The sequence below is a fragment of the Paramisgurnus dabryanus genome, chromosome 20, assembly GCF_030506205.2.
Source record: "Paramisgurnus dabryanus chromosome 20, PD_genome_1.1, whole genome shotgun sequence".
Taxonomy (NCBI): domain Eukaryota; kingdom Metazoa; phylum Chordata; class Actinopteri; order Cypriniformes; family Cobitidae; genus Paramisgurnus; species Paramisgurnus dabryanus.
In genome coordinates this window covers 28865718-28883346 of record NC_133356.1, presented here as the reverse complement: position 1 = coordinate 28883346, position 17629 = coordinate 28865718, and the positions used below count along the sequence as shown (strand labels likewise).

At 37.1% G+C, this 17629-nt stretch overlaps 1 protein-coding gene across 2 annotated transcripts; it reads left to right on the top strand.

Moving 5' to 3' along the window:
* Positions 1–1185: 1185 nt before the first annotated feature.
* Positions 1186–15480, top strand: oit3 (oncoprotein induced transcript 3). Of its 2 annotated transcripts, XM_065251112.2 has the most exons (9): positions 1186–1423; positions 5384–5752; positions 5822–5935; positions 9636–9758; positions 9830–9952; positions 10032–10192; positions 12110–12522; positions 15040–15139; positions 15281–15480. In XM_065251112.2, the coding sequence occupies exons 1-9, from the start codon at positions 1369–1371 to the stop codon at positions 15443–15445; spliced, it is 1623 nt and encodes a 540-aa protein (XP_065107184.1). In that variant the 5' UTR covers positions 1186–1368; the 3' UTR covers positions 15446–15480. The 2 variants fall into 2 exon arrangements, with proteins under 2 accessions (XP_065107184.1, XP_065107191.1); XM_065251119.2 differs by lacking the exon at positions 1186–1423 and having other exon boundaries at positions 5374–5752.
* Positions 15481–17629: the final 2149 nt, after the last annotated feature.

The following is a 17629-nucleotide window of genomic DNA, read 5'->3' as shown; positions in this document are numbered from 1 at the left end:
TGCTTGAAATACCATTGAACCACCCTTTTAACTAACCAACAAGAAATATACGAAACATTCACAAAATAATATTAAACAAAACATTACTTATAATATTAAAACTTTTTTCTGCTTAATACACACTTTTATTTAATAAAGGTTTATTTTAAAATATTCAGCCATTACAGACGCGCAATGAATCTTGGGATAGCCTCGGCTGTGAAGGATCCATTAATTTAATCCTTAACAGCACAGAGAAACAAGTTGAGGCTTCATTTTAATTCGCCTTCAGGCGCACTGGCTGCTGTGATGCAATCGGTCTTAAAATACGTCCTTTGAAGGTCGCAGCCTTCGAATTAGGACACAGCCAACACAGAAAACTTACGTAGTGTGCGCTTAACACAGTCAATTTACCACATTTGATTTGTAACCTGAGTCTTTATTCATTTTTGGATTGCTATTTTTTAATTTAAATAAATTATTTAGAATTTGAGATTTTTTCAGACTAGGATTTCAGTGTGTATATTTTGATAGTGAATGATTTGTGTCATGTTTACTTTCTCTCATCATTACAGCCTTGACCTGCTTAACTCTGCATCCTCAGTCCTGGTTCCCCATTTAGCTCTTCTTCCTACCAGATAGGAGATTTGTAGTACACAGTGTACACATTATTATGCAATCCTTAAAACATTACAGAGGAAACTTTTTTCCATTATTCCATTCCCGACTCTGCATTCCCGACTAGACTATTCTGTGATCTTGAGGAACGCTGAGATAGGATTACCATAGGACAGCCCAGTAACTCTTAAAGACACATGACACGTTCCTATCCATTTCAACACTTTAACTTAATGAGAAGAAATCACTCTCTGTCCAAATCTGGCTCAATCTAAATTCAAATATCCATTAAAATTCCAAAAGCTAGAAAATAAGGCCAGCGGTTCCTGTGAAATGTTTAATCACTTGTAGCCAGTCAGTGAAATGACTTCAGACACTTTGTGTTAATGATATCAATGATTAGCATATTCTTCACTCTTTCCTGTTCTCCCGTGAAGGGCAGCAAACTTTACAAAGTACAAAGGGAGGGGTGGATAAGCCAGACTCCAATAACAATAAGAGGATGATCCTGTCTCCATCCGGACAGAAATGTTTCTCAGACGGGGGACAGAAGGGAAGGTCAAGGTGAGGCTGTGTTGTCCTGTGCATTAGATGACAATAAACAAAATATTTACAGACCAATCCTTCATATTAACATACTATAGATAACAGACCATATTATTAAACCCCTCAAATCTTCCCCTCAAACTCAAAGTGTTAAGACGAGTGACTGGATGTGCATGTGATCCATATTTCATAAACGCTTCCATACGTTCCTCTCTACTGCTGGACATGTTTTTCACCCTACTTATTCTTCTACATACTGTGTGTACCACACATCCCATAGGTAAGCATTGTTTTATATGTCCTGCTTAAATAAAAAATAATATTTTAAGTTATTATGCGTCTTTTAAAAAGACACCAGTTGCATGTTTACTTTATTTTTGTCTGTGCAAAACGATGATGCTTGGCTGTTATGAGTGGTGGCCATGACATGCAGCTGCTGGGTTGTTTTATAAGTTTATATTGTTAATATGATTAACCTAGAATGTTATAGACGCTTACTGGTACAAAGGTACAGGCGCAACCCTAAGAGCTTTTAGCCGGTAAAAGAGGTTTACTGCATATATTAGAATATTAACTAAACTTTTTTGCCTTTTGCATTTATACAGAAAGGACAGTGAAGAGAGATCCGTTTTTTGTTTGTAGTGGAAATGTTTACATGTACTTAAAGGGTTTTGCAGCGGAAGACAGTCAAATGTGTTAAATGGGACAATGACGAAAATGGTTTGGCAAGATGAGAATTCAAATATCTTTTTAAAAAACGTGTTTTAAAAGCGTGCATCATCGTTTATTTCAATGCACATAGTGTATGTATGTTGATTTTTTGCAACAAAACATTTACACCATTTTTATGAAAGTTAAGACTGAATGGACCTGAATTTGTCAAATGGTGTAACTGCCAATTGCACCTTTTATCCACCTTGATGGCATGTAAGCGTAATCATCCAAAAAAAAAATCATTTTAAAATCTCATTTTATTAGTATTTGTAAATGTAAATTTTAATGCGTTTTTTTGTAATATTTGTCCTGACAAATGCTGAAAACAGCTCTGTTTTCTAAATAATCTTTGACTAATGATATAAAAATGTTTGTAAAAAAAAATCATATTACACTAAACTATAGATGATGATATATTATTCCACATTGTTTTTAAATGTATATATATTTTCATTAAAAAAACATACTAGTTACACCAGTTGACCCAGACTAATAGACATTTTTGCAATAATCCCCCAAATATTCTTTCAAAATGAAATAAAACCAGAAATTTTAGACTTGGTCCTCAAAAAAGCGAATGTTGCAACACTCTCAGAAATAAAGGTACAAAACTGTACCTTTTCTGTCACTGGGGCTGTACCTTAAGTTTCCTTTTGGTACCTTTAAAGGGACACAAAACAGAATACAATTTTGGGTAGATTACCGTACCTTTAGGATCTACATTGTTAGAAAAAAAAGTCAAAATATGTACCCTAGCTGTCAGTGGGGCAGCACCCTTTAAAAAGGTAATTGTATGGACCATTAGGTACAGATATGTAAACATTTAGTACCGATATGTACCTTTGAGATACTAATATGTATTTTTTAGGTACTAATAAGCTCTCTTTGGTCCCAGCATGTATTTCTGAGGTACTAAAATGAAATCCTTAGGTGCAAAGCTGTACTTTTTGAAAGGGTACAGCCCCAGTGAAAGAAAAGGTACAGTTTTGTACCTTTATTTCTGAGAGTAAAGTAATCTGCAAATTTATTTTGAAATATTAACCCTTTTACATTTAAGTGAACCATACAGACACAAAATAATTAACGTCACGTCATTGACCCAAATACCAATGAAATGCCTAAAGTTAGATTTGTGAAAATAGGGCATTTTAATCATTGACTAATAACCTTTACATTGGCATTAAAGTAAAATTACTGAACCTACACACAAGAGCCTGATAAAAAAGATTATTTACAAGTAATCCTGTCAGATGCACTTGACAACATTAAGAAAAATACTTAAAAATTACTTCAATTGGTAGCATTGGCAAAATCTGCCTGAAAAAGGTTTTTCAACGTATTTTACTTTACTGAAAAAACAACAACTACATTTTAAGTTGATCCAAGTTTTTCTTTTTACAGTAAAGGGATTGCTAATCACTCTTATATTCTTAAAATGTAGATGTGAAGGTAAAGATTTTCACAAATTATTATAAAAAAATCTTTTCACATTTTTTCAGTTAGTCAAAATCTCAATAAATGAGGACAATGATTTTTTTTGAGGGGATATGGATATGAGGAGAATAGGGCCGAGATAATTTATTGTATCAGTGTCCAGTAAGACCGTGTTTACAGCAAACAATCTTGACCTAAACATCCGGTTATCCTTGGCCTCCGGCTGTTCTTGTATCAGCTGAACATCCTTAACAGATAAACCTACAGTATCAACCTACAGTCTGCCTGTACAGCGAGAGCACTATCATCTAATACTCTTTAAATTCAAAAACAAACTCCTACATCCAGAGCAAAGGCAACCATCACTATGACCATGTCTGAACTTACAGAAAAAAGTTTTTACCCTTTCAAAAAGTACACTTTTGTACCTAAAATGTGCATCTTAGGGTTCACACTGGTACCTTAAAGGTAAATATTAGGGCATTTTTCACAGGGATCATCCTTGTGACATAAAGGTACAACTTTGTACCTTTTTTCTGAGAGTGTATGGTTAGTGATGTTAACCCCTGATCTATCAAACTTTAACACTTAACTCATCCCATACCAATTTTGGAAAAGAAATTCAGTAATCTTTAACTGAGGGATCCAATCTTTATTTAGGGTTCAGAATATAAAGAATTGAGGGTTTGCTCTTTGACTTGAGTCAGTAAGCATTATCATAAAGTATAGCAGTGTTGTGAAAACCACAAGCAGCATTTACGAATCCTTTAGATGTTTAAATCTAATTTACATTTAATCGCATTCACTGTGTAATATGAGGTGTGAAAGCAGATAGAAATATGTTTGAACATAAAGGCCTTGCCTATTTTAAAAGGGTCATATCATGAAAAACAGACTTTATCCATCTTTAAGTGCTATAATTCTGTCCCCAGTGCTTCTATCAACCTATAAAATGTGAAGAAAATCAACCCAGTAACATAGTTTTGGTAAATCATTCTCTGCAAGCATGTGAAAAAATAGCTCATTGAAATTTGGCTCCCCTTGTGATGTCAGAAGGGGATAACACCACCCCTTAATCTGCACTATTCAACCACGACACTGCCATTTAGTGCAGATATCAGCTCATTTGCATTTTAAAGGACACATTTTTGCTCACACCTCCAAAGTAGGAGAGGAGAGTTCATTTAAACCTGTACTGTACTGTATATAGGAGCATCAACATAAGGCACAATGTGCTGTTGCCAGTATTGATTTTTCCTTTATCTCGCTTGATAATTTACTCTGGAAAGAATTTTCTTTTTATGCCTCATCATCCACCTGACACTTCCTAGACTAATGCTCATTCTCGTCATTTTTCGTTTCACGTGGTCACAGAGCAGACAAACTTCATATGAAGATCTAATTATGTGCATGGATAGACTGGATAGACAAAAATGGTGCTGGATGGAGTATTAATGATCTCGGTTTCCTCAGCAGCTGAAGTGAATCAGGTTCTGTATAGACAGACATTCATTTCCAAGATGTTTCTTGCTCGAGGGTGCCAAACTTTTCTCTATTGTTGCAGTCATCTTGCTGCGATTAAAAAACATTATTTATTAAATGGGATACCGTGCTAGTTTTCTTTACTTTGATAAGACCAGGCTTAAAATCCTGCTTAGTCTTGATCTGGTGGTGATTTACTAGCATTTATTTACCAACAACACTTAAGCTGAATGACCAGTTCTGTTTTATTGATGTTGCCTGGTTAAGAAAGTATTGCTGGTTAAAATAAAAGATGAAGTGTGTGAAGATTTCTGTGCCAATAGTATCATGTTTTGGGGTTGAACTGCAGTCTTTCTCAACTTACCGCTACGACCTGAATAGATGCTCGCAATTAGAAGCGGCATCATCAAATGCATCATCGAGCCACCGTTTTAGGGCATCCTAAAAACTCAGAAATGGTGAAAAACTGTTTAATGGTCTAACGCTGCAATTCAGTACTACACAGTCTTAGTGGTGTGTTTCTACATTTGTAACATTTATAATGTTTAGAAACAATTTCCAAGATTGACTTTAAGTTATGCATCCTGGTCTCTACCTTGTATGGCTCTAGATCCCTGCTCAGCCTACATCAGTCTTAATGAGCCGTGGAGAAACACCGACTACCACGTCAATAACTCCGCAGGTGTCCCTCTGTGTGACCGACACGTGTCTGGAGAATGGTATCGCTTCACAGGGATGGCCGGGGACGCTATGCCCACCTTCTGTATCGAAGAGAACCACTGTGGTACCCATGCCCCCATCTGGTTAAATGGCAGTCACCCACTGCCTCGTGACGGCACTGTCACCGTGCCCGCGTGTGCCAGCTTCAACAATAACTGCTGTCACTGGACCGCCAGCGTGGACGTGAAGGCCTGTGCTAAGGGTTTTTACGTCTACCGCCTTCCCCGACCCTCCGTCTGTTTCCACGTCTACTGTGGCCGTAAGTCTTTCTCATGGGGCTTTCTGATGAGTTACCTGAAAACTTGACTAAGTATGTGTCTCTCTGTAGATTTCTATGACATATGTGATGAGGTGGAGTGTAATGGTGCTGATTGTCCTGTTGAGCCTGAATGTCGCTGTCCTGCTGGGACCGTTCTGGGAACTGATGCACAAACATGTCTGGGTAAGATGTGGTCCTCTCATACATCATTTTGATCACAGTCACTTTCATCCAGAAACACATTATTGGGTGGTTTCCCAGATAGGGCTTAATTCTAGTCCCACACTAAAATGCATGTTTGAGTTGTCCCAATTGAAAACAGCTTGCACTGACATATCTTAAAATATATCAGTGTTGTTGTTTTGACTCAAGATGTACACCGTGTTACTATTTCACCATATCTTTAAAGCATGTCAGCCTTCTTTTGAGGCGTTGACTGACTTGACAGTGAGGCAGCAGGGCTGTTGCTTTGGTTTTGGGCACAGCCTTTTTCCATAAAGAATATATTATGCTAGCTATAGACAGGTGTCAAGTCTGAATGCTTTTTGAAGGGGTAAAACACAGTAGGACAATACAACCCAGTATCACGAAATTGCGTGACTATTTCACGCATGGACCAGCGTGACAATGTCACGCTTTGCCGCGTTTGAGCGTGAGCATGTCACGCTTTCTGTTTGTGTCACTGTCACGTATTGGTTACTCAACTTTTTTGTCCTAATTTCTTACCATTGTCGCTTCGGTTTAGGGTTAGATTTACATAAAATGACACCCTTACCTAAACAAACTCAAACCCCAACGTCAGGTGACAATTGGTTAAAGTTTAGAAAATATAAAAGAATAAGTATTGTATCTTTTTTTTTTATAAACCAATACTTAAAGTGACAAATACTTAAAGTGACATATAACACAAGCACCAAATCTAACCCTAAACCGAAGCGACAATGGTTTGAAAATAGGACAAAAAAGTTGAGTAACCAATACGTGACAGTGACACAAACAGAAAAGCGTGACATGCTCACGCTCAAACGCGGCAAAGCGTGACATTGTCACGCTGGTCCATGCGTGAAATAGTCACGCATTTTCGTGATATAGGGTTGGACAATAAGGAGGATAATAAGTAAAAATAAATGAATGTGATTAAATGCGTTCAATTACTGAGTTAAATGAATTTAAGGATGTTTAGCATCCTTGCAACTATTGAACACTTCTCAAGTACACTTGCGATATTAAACTTGGCATTGGGTCTATGTAACCTTTTCTCTCATTAAGGAAACTTTACTAATCAATGACAGTCGATTTAAGGGCATGTGTTTTCATTTCAATTTCATTGCGACTTTAAAGGTGCTGTTCTTTCCATGTTTTTGAAGCTTTGGTTGTGTTTACAGTGCGCAATATAACATGTGTTCATGTTTCACGTGTAAAAAAAAAACTTCCTTGTTCTATGAAGTCCCTCCTTCAGAAATACGTAATGAGTTCTGATTGTGTAGTTTGTTTAGTGTGTTGTGATTCAATAGCAGCTTGGCTTGCCGTTAGCTTAGCTTGTGACTGAGGTATTCATGTGGGCGGAGTTTAGTCAAAAAACTGTTCTAGTGACCTCATTAAAGCAGGAAGTAGAGGGCTGTAGTCCAAACCGGCCGTTCGCTGTAGGCTTTGAAAGGCGAATTGTTAAAGAAAATATATCGCCTGGCAGTGAACTTTGAGCTTTATTATTTGACAGGCATTATTTATGCTATTATAGCAACATTACACACTAACTAAAGTTTAAAAAATGGGATCAGAAAGAATGTGACTTTTAAAGCTACACTGTCTATGTCCATTGTGGAAGACACTACCCCAGAATGCATTGTGCCAAGTTTAGGAAAAAAGACTCGATGACGAATGAAGTAAGGTAAATGTCAATTTTAAGTACCCAGTGATTAGTTGTGTCTCATTTAATATGAACTATTTTATGCTGTATTTGTGTGTGTGCAATATTTGTTTATGGTTGTTTGAGTATTGGATGTTAACTTAGCAACATGCTAACACCAAATTCAATGTAAATTAGACTGTTTAGAACAGGGATGGGCAACTTCGGTCCTGGAGGGCCGGTGTCCTGCAGAGTTTAGCTCCAACCATAATTAAACACACCTAAAGCAGCCAATTAAGGTCTTATCAGGCATACTAGAAACTTTTTAGGCAGGTGTGCTGAGGCAAGTTGGAGCTAAACGCTGCAGGAGTAGGGTGGCCATTCGTGCCAGTTCCGCCGGACACGTCCCAAACATGTTTTCGGGCTTGTTCTCCAGAAGTTGCGTTGCTCGACCGCATACGTCATCGAGGTTCTCACATTTCAGTTAAAATACATTAGAAAATTAAGATTTATTTCTTTTAAGACATACAATCATTGTAGTTTCATTCTTACCTTGAAATGTAACGGTTGCTTTTCTGAAATTAAACCCGAAATATTAAACCTTGATGATGTATGCGGTTGACCAACGCGACTTCCGGAGAACGAACCCGAAAACATGTTCGGGACGTGTCTGGCGGAACTGGCACGAATGGCCACCCTATGGAGGAGTTATTAAAGAGTTATAACCCTGCTGAAAAAGCATACCAATATTATGTTGTGTTTTGGTGCTGGTTTGCTAGTGAACACCAGCTAAACCAAAATCAGCACCAGCATTAGCACCAGCTAAACCAGCACCAAACCAGCATTAGCACCAGCTATACCAGCACCAAACCAGCATTAGCACCAGCATCCCATGCTGGTAATACCAGCAAGACAGGCATATGTTGTGTTTTAGTGCTGGTATGCTGGTGACCACCAGCTAAACCAGCATCAAACTAGCATAGACCAGCATAATTCCCATGCTGGTCCATGTGGTTTGATGCTGTTTTTTTCAGCAGGGAAGAGTTCACATCTGAAAGAGAGGAGCATGGGCATTTTTTGTGTTTTATGACTCACAGGTACTGGTGATTCTCGTGAAATTAGACTTATGAGGTGTCATGAAACTTTGTGATAAAAAAGTAAATGCAAAGTAAATGCTATCAAAATAAGAAGCATGCAGTTAAAAACATCTCTTCATGTACTTTTTTGCACATGAATTCAAATGACATCATACAAACCAATTTTGTTGTTTTTTCCACATTTAAGGGGAAAATTTTCATTACCACAACGTGTCCATGACTGGATTTGGGTTCTTTGACATGAAAAATTTATAATTAAAAAATCAAAAAAATCAAAAGTTTCAGTGCATGTTATACTATAAACATTTACAGTAAAGAAACATGTGGTATTTGGTGATCACTGGTAAATGTAGAGACAATAATAAGGAATATAAATGTGTCCAAGACCTATTTTCTCATCCTCCGCAACAAATTTCAATCATTGTTTAAGCCCTCAAGGAACTAACATATAAAAAAAATGTTGTAAGGGACATAATTGACTGTGACACTCAAGATGGCTACCAGGTAAGCAGTTCTTATTTTTTCTCACCAGATAAAAGTAGAACTTTTGTTTGTCATACTGTAGTACCTAGACAACTTTTTAGTTCTCATTACCGAAACATGACTTTGTAAATGCATATATTTAATGTAATATCATGTTGCGGTAATGATAATTTTTGATAATGATAATCTAAAAAATTGAAATAATTATATAGGAAAAATAATGGCTATAGTCCTTAATCTTAAATGTGCAAAAAAAATTGGTTTCAAGGGCTATTTAAAAATTCTGATGCTGGACAACTTCTAAATCTGAATTTCATGAGAATCACTCATATGCACTTTTGAAAAATTATTGTAAGCATGTATGCAGCATTTTATATGAGGACCACAGTTTCCATCTCCGGCTAAACATTTCTATCAAAACATTTTACTGTGCTATGTTTTGTGTGCTGTGTTTAAGATGTGAACGAGTGTGAGAAGGGGAATGGAGGCTGTGCAGAAATTTGCATCAACACAAAAGGTTCTCATCGATGCGAGTGTGGACTGGGCAAAGTGCTGGATGTGGATGGAAAGAGCTGTAAAGGTAAGAACACAGCACAACAGTGAGCAGACTTATATGAATCATGCATTGTTAATAACTGTGCTCCTGTGTAGAAATCGCAGGATGTGACCATGTGAATGGAGGCTGTAGCCATGGATGCTCCTCAGAGGAGGACTCATATTACTGTCACTGTCCTCGGGGTCTAACACTAGGAGATGACAAACGCAGCTGTGAGGGTAAGCTAAACCAGTCTCTCGCTCACACATTTCTCTCTCTCAATCTATAGATCTCACGTTTACATTGTTCTGTGCACAGTCCCCGTCCAGTGTGATCCCAGTTCAATACAGGTCTCAGTTCCTAAAGACCTGGTGGGAGGACTTGAACTCTTCCTGTCTAACTCCTCTTGTCGTGGCCTTTCCAACGGCACCCACATTAACCTCCGCTTCAGTTTGAAGACCTGCGGCACTGTGGTGCAGGTAAAACTAATGTATCTAAAAATAGTCTTCAGTTTAATGGAGTTCATTTATCATGGAGCACAATCTATTTGCAATTGAGCCCTGTTCAGGTTTAGAAAACATGAAACCAAAATGTAACATTATTACTTTCTTACATTGTATTTTCAAAAAGAGATGAACCCAACTTATTATGTTGTATTTCCACCCAAAATACCCTTGTTGGGTCAAATATAAACATTTTCTGCATTAATTTAACTCAACGGTTGGGTTTGTCCCTTTTTGACCTATTATATAAAATAACCAATTGTGTAATACATATCACTGGTTCTCATTTATCAGTCCTTCTGTCTCATAATGTAATATCTTGCTTTGGCCCTGAGAGGACTTGGATTTGAGGCTGACGTTACCTAAAATTTTGGGTTGTTTTAACCCTCGCTTGTGTAAATATTGGCCCGAACCAACCACATAAACCTATGCTGGGTTTTTTTTAACCCAAATGCTGGATTTTTTTAACCTATGGGTAGGTAACAACAACCCAGCACTGGTTTATTTATAACATTATATATAACATAAATATTTACACAACCAAGGGTTAAAAACAACCCAACCTTTTTAGAGTGTACACACATGGTTAACCCATGGTTGGGCAAATATGGACAATCCCAACCACGCCGGGTTACAATTAACCTAGAATTTTCATATTTGACTGAATTATGAGTTGAAACAATCCAGCATATAGTTAGGAAGCGATTGGGTTTGTCTATATTTAACCAACCATAGGTTAAAAATGTACCCACTGTCTTTAACGTTGCTTTCTTAATTGCTTAATCTTGATTTAAAAAAAATTCTTAATTTCAACTCTAGTTTGACTTGTAAATATGGTTTTCAGCAAAAAAAATTCTAAATTAATTTAAACATATTTTAAAATTAACAACAAATAGCCAAAAAATATATGTGCTGAAATATAATTTTAAATATTTTAACAAAAATGTATTTTCACCTATACATTTTTTTACTATTTTTTTGTATATTTAAAAAATTTTTTTTTGAAAATAAATATATTTTAAAGCATTTAAATTCATCTTGCATTGAAAGAAAAACTTTGTATGTTACAAATCTGTAAACATAAAGTTAAAATAAATATATTTTCAACTGCACAAATACTTATAATTTTATATTTATACATACTTATAATTTATACATTTTATACACACTTTAATATTTTGGCCAGAAAAAAATTATTTTTTGGCATATGGGTTGTAAAATTGCCTTGCGTAAGATGTTTTGGATAAAAGTGTCTGCTAAATGCAAATGTTAAAGGGCCCCTGACATGAAAATCTGACTTTTTCCATGTTTAAGTGCTATGTTTGGGTCCCCAGTGCTTCTATCAACCTAGAAAATGTGAAAAAGATCAACCCAGTAACTTAGTTTTGGTAAACCATTCTCTACAAGCATGTGAAAAATAGGTTGTTGAAATTTGGCTCTCCTTATGATGTCATAAGGAGCAGTTATTATAATAATAACGCCCCTTAATCTGCACTATCCAACCACGGCACTGCCATTAAGCGCAGAGAAAACCACGATTGAGTTTTAATTGCAAAAAACCAACATCATTGTGATCAGTGTTTGATTTTCATCAGCTCATTTGCATTTTAAAGGACACACGCAAAACGGCACATTTTTGCACACACCTACAAAGTGACAATTTTAACATGTTATAATAAATTATTTATATGATATTTTGAGCTAAAACTTCATATATGTGCTCTGGGGACACCAAAGATTTATTTGACATCTTAAAAAAAGTATTGTGCCGTGGCCCCTTTAAAACAACTCAGCATTTTGAGTGTAAACAAAGTGAGCTATTCATTAACAACATTATTTTATGCTTGTATTATACTGTATGTTGACCCTAAGTGTCTCGATTCTATGCTTTAGGTCATCGATGACAAAATTATCGGCACTAACTTGGTGACGGGGTTGCCGCGGTCGAGTCCTGGCAGCAGTGGGGATTTGATTGTGCGTACCAGTAAACTACTGCTGCCAATCACATGCGAGTTTCCACGTCAGTATGAAGTGTCAGACGGATACCTGCCCAGTCTGCGCAACACAGCACTTGAGCTGGCGGGTCACAGTGAAGGAGTTTTCCCCTTTACCCTGGAGCTCTTTAAGAGCGCTGAGTTCTCTGAGGCGTACAGTCAACCTCCTCAGCTGCGACTGCATGACTCGCTGTACTTCAGTGTTGAACCTCTTGAACGAGTGGATGGTCTTGCCGCATTTGTCGAAAGCTGTTTTGCAACACCTAGCTCCAAGGCTGACCAGGCCTTGAAATATTACCTCATTAAAGATGGGTACGTATTGAAAGTTACTGCTGAGAAAAGCATTCAGATAATGAGTGTACAAATGATACTCTACATTCAATTAAAGGTGCTGTAAGCAAATTCGGCTGTTTTGATTAGGCTTGGAGCTAAACTTTGCAGGACAGTGGCCCTACAGGACCAGGAATGACCTGTGGTGTTTTTACTTTGCTTCAAGACAAAAATTAGCAAATTCATCATGAGGCACCATTGCTGAGTATTTTCTCTATAAATTGGAGTTTTCCAAAGACAGACTTCTTACCGCCTCAGTTTCCTACATCACAACAGGCCCGGCTCCATGGGGGGGGGGGGCAAAGTGGGCCTGGCCCTGGCCACCCAATCGGAGGCTTGGCCCATCCTGGCCCCACACCACATAACAGCCAATCGTTTGGCCAAATATCTGTAATGTTATACTATATACACAGACGTCAGAATAATTCTTAAGAAAAACTGCATTTCTGATTAAATGAATATTTTTAGTTTGTAACAAGTTTGTTTTAGTTGATGTTAATAGTTATTTTAAAAACTGGCCCTTTTTATAAAATCTAAAGTTACTTAAGGGGTCAAAAAAATATTACAAATGCACAAAGAGAATGTAAAAATATGCATTAAGGGATATCAATATCAAGTCCTATACAACAGATCTCAAAATATATACAAAAAATACCAACCCTAACAACTGTCTTAAATATATATGATATTAAAACTATAGACATGTGAGATTAAAGCATTAAAGAACCCCTTACAAATGTGAAAAAGAAAATGTGAAAAAGATCAACACAGTTACTTTGTTTTGGTAAATCATTCTCTGCAAGCATGTAAAAAAATAAGTCAGTGAAATTTGGCTCCCCTTGTGATGTCAGAAGGGGATAATACCGCCTCTTAATCTGCACTATCCAACCATGGCACTGCCATTTAGTGCAGAGAAAGAGAGAAAATAATTGACGGCACAATTGAGTTTCCATTTCAACAAACCATCATTATGGTGATCAGTGTTTGCATCTCATCAGCTCATTTTCATTTTAACTCTTTCCCCGCCAGCGTTTTAAAAAAAAGTTGCTAGCCAGCGCCAGCATTTTTCATGATTTTCACAAAAGTTTAATGCCTTCCAGAAAATGTTCTTCTTTAAATATATAAACATACAATATATCAAATGAAAGAACAGACCCTGCTTTCAAAAAAAAAACTGTTTCATCCTACCTTCATTAGTTCTGTTTTTATCACCTCTCAAATGTGGGTAGGTTTCTTCAAAAACACAAATTTTTGAGCAAAAGCTGAGGTAATTCCATTTTTGTGAAGGACTTTTGATAGAGATCAGATGCAGAGGATCTTTAAAACACACGGAGTTCTTTCTCTTTCACGTGAGGCGGGTTGTATAGGTTGCGGAAGTGCCTGGTGGATAATAGCGGTATTGCGGAAAGCCGGAAATTCTCGTCATTGGCAGGGAAGCGTTTTCTCTTAATTGACAAGTTATCCCGTCAATGGCGGCGAAAGAGTTAAAGGACACACCCAAAAATGGCACATTTTTTCTCACACCTACAAAGTGACAATTTTAACGTGTTATTATAAATTATCTATATCGTCGCTGTCCGATGAAAACCACGTATGTCCATTTTGGCGATTTTGAGATTTTTCGACGGATTGAATATCCCCTTTAACATAATGACATGAATAAACAAACAAGGAAGCAGGATTGACATGCAAATTGTATTATTATTATTACCGAAAAACAGCAATATTACTTAAATAAACGGGTCAAATGCGCCAAACGCGCTGTTAACCGCACTAGGTGAGTCTAAATCAGCTCAATAACAGTGGAAAAAAATATTATTATCCCTAAAAACTTTATATTACAAAAAATATTTAAAGGAACTGTATTCTAAGTTATTTAAAGATGCACAAATTATTCCATATTTACTCCTGTTTTCTGAGCACGTTCGTCTCTGGCCTCTCTCTGTTATGTAATTGTGCTGCCCCATCTTTCAAACAGAGATGATTTTGTATAGTTAGGCCTTTAGGAAAATTAACCATACATTTATTATAGTGAAACTATGAGAGCGAGGGTGTAGAGTTACATTTAAGCTGTTTTAAAGCATGAAGAATTTACTGTCACTGGTAAAACATTTATATATGCTATATGATGCTCATAGATGAAAATGATCAGTTACGGGGGGCTTCAACTTCTGCCAAATGTCTCCCCTAAATTTGATCGCCCTCTTACTAAAACCCCATTTTGAAAATACATATCAGCCAATCTGATCATATATATATATATATATATATATATATATATATATATATATATATATATATATATATATATATATATATATGACACAAAGTCTGAAAAAATTATTTCTCAAGGACACCTATTTCAGTAACATCATATTTGTCTGGTATTGGAGACAATTTATGCATGGTATTAAAAAACTAAACGCTTACAGCACCTTTAAACAAAGACAGGGTCTATATTTAGAAGCTATTGTGCATTAATGGCCATATGTTTCTCAGCTGTATTACAGATGAAACCGTACGTCAGCTTTCAGCCAAAGATCAGCTCTCCAAACACTACCAGGTCCCTGTCTTCAAGTTCATTGGCAAGGACAACCGAGTAAGTAAAGAGACGCATGCTGGAAAATCTAGCTGTCTGCTGTGTCCTTTGTGTGATCATGTGCAAGCATGCCTCATTACGCAACAATTATATCAATAATATGTTTACACACTCTTTTTGTTATTTAAATGTATGTGTAAGGAGGTGTTTCTGCATTGCCGTGTGTTGGTGTGTGGACAGTCCCAAGGCGAGTCCCGCTGCACGCAGGGCTGTCGAAAACGATTGAGGAGGGCTCTCTGGGCCGACCAGCATGAAGTGCAAGACATCCTGTCCAGTGGACCAATTCGTATACTACCAGACCCATGAGACACGCTCGCCATCCAGCATGTGTTAGCGCTAACTCACAAAAGAAACAGCTCCCTCTACAGTTTATACACACATATTTATACAGTACAGTATATCTGCAGTATTCAGACAATTATTATTATTAAAGGGCACAATTGTTCAAGCACCAATACATGTTAAGCTCTGCTCAAATGCATTGATGGCATAATGACAAAATTATTCTCTGTTACTGTAGTATCCTAAACTGAGTCATATTAGTCATATACAGTGAGGAAAATAAGTATTTGAACACCCTGCTATTTTCCCACTTAGAAATCATGGAGGGGTCTAAAATTGTCGTCGTAGGTGCATGTCCACTGTGAAAGACATAAAACAAATCCAGAAATCCCAATGTATGTTTTTTTTAACTATTTATTTGTATGATTCAGCTGCACATAAGTATTTGAACACCTGTCTATCAGCTAGAATTCTGACCCTCAAAGACCTGTTAGTCTGCCTTAAAAATGTCCACCTCCACTCCATTTATTATCCTAAATTAGATGAGGTTGTTAGCTGCATAAAGACACCTGTCCACATAAAATCAGTAAGAATCCAACTACTTACATGGCCAAGACCAAAGAGCTGTCCAAAGCACCTCCACAAGGCTGGAAAGGGCTACAGGGAAATTGCCAAGCAGCTTGGTAAAAAAAGGTCCACTGTTGGAGCAATCATTAGAAAATGGAAGAATCTAAACATGACTGTCAATCTCCCTCGGACTGGGGCTCCATGCAAGATCTCACCTCGTGGGGTCTCAATGATCCTAAGAAAGGTGAGAAATCAGCCCAGAACTACACGGGAGGAGCTGCTTCCCCTGCTTAAACCAGCACATGTCCAGGCCCGTCTTAAGTTTGCCAATGACCATTTGGATGATCCGGAGGAGTCATGGAAGAAAGTCATGTGGTCAGATGGGACTAATATAAAACTTTTTGGTCATAATTCCACTAAACGTGTTTGGAGGAAGAATGATGAGTACCATCCCAAGAACACAAGCCCTACTGTGAAGCATGGGGGTGGTAGCATCATGCTTTGGGGTGTTTTTCTGCACATGGGACAGGGCGACTGCAATGTATTAAGGAGAGGATGACCGGGGCCATGTATTGCGAGATTTTGGGGAACAACCTCCTTCTCTCAGTTAGAGCATTGAAGATGGGTCGAGGCTGGGTCTTCCAACATTTCACACAGCCAGGATAACCAAGGAGTGGCTCTGTAAGCGGCATATCAAGGTTCTGGCATGGCCTAGCCAGTCTCCAGACCTAAACCCAATAGAGAATCTTTGGATGGAGCTTAAACTCCTTGTTTCTCAGCGACAGGCCAGAAACCTGACTGATGTAGAGAAGATCTGTGTGGAGGAGTGGGCCAAAATCCCTCCTGCAGTGTGTGCAAACCTGGTGAAAAACTACAGGAAACGTTTGACCTCTGTAATTGCAAACAAAGGCTACTATACCAAATATTAACATTGACTTTCTCAGGTGTTAAAATACTTATTTGCAGCTGTATCATACAAATAAATAGTAAAAAATTAATACATTGTGATTTCTGGATTTTTATTTTAGATTATGTCTCTCACAGTGGACGATGACAATTTCAGACCCCTTCATGATTTCTAAGTGGGAGAACTTGCAAAATAGCATCATTTCGTATTTACAGATCATTTCGAGGCTATGAACCTGTTTGAAGTCGTCTGTTTGCAGTAAAGCATCTGTTAATGTCAACACAGAACCTTGTATCTCAAGCTTTCACAATTAAATTGAAGCTTTGAACCAAATTTATTACAGTCTGTTCAATTGCTTTTTTAAAATATGTAATATGTATTATTATGTTCAGCACTGTATTATTGAAGTAATACAACAGTTTTATTTGTCACAAGCATTTTATTGTCTTTCACAGTATAATAAACAACCTTTGCATTGTTAAGGTTCAGACAGATTAAATATTAATTTGAGGTTAAATAAAATTCAAAATAAAAATAAGCATTTCTCTCAGATGAGTTTTATTTTACAGCATATTGTTTCCTGAACATCCCTGTGTGGGTTTATAAATATCACTACTCTACCCTTATGGGTTGAAGAAATATTTATAATCTTTAACAAAAAAGAAAACAGACAATTTAACTTAAAGCAAAAGTCATGCCGACAGCATCCATTCACTGGATTTTTTACTGTAATG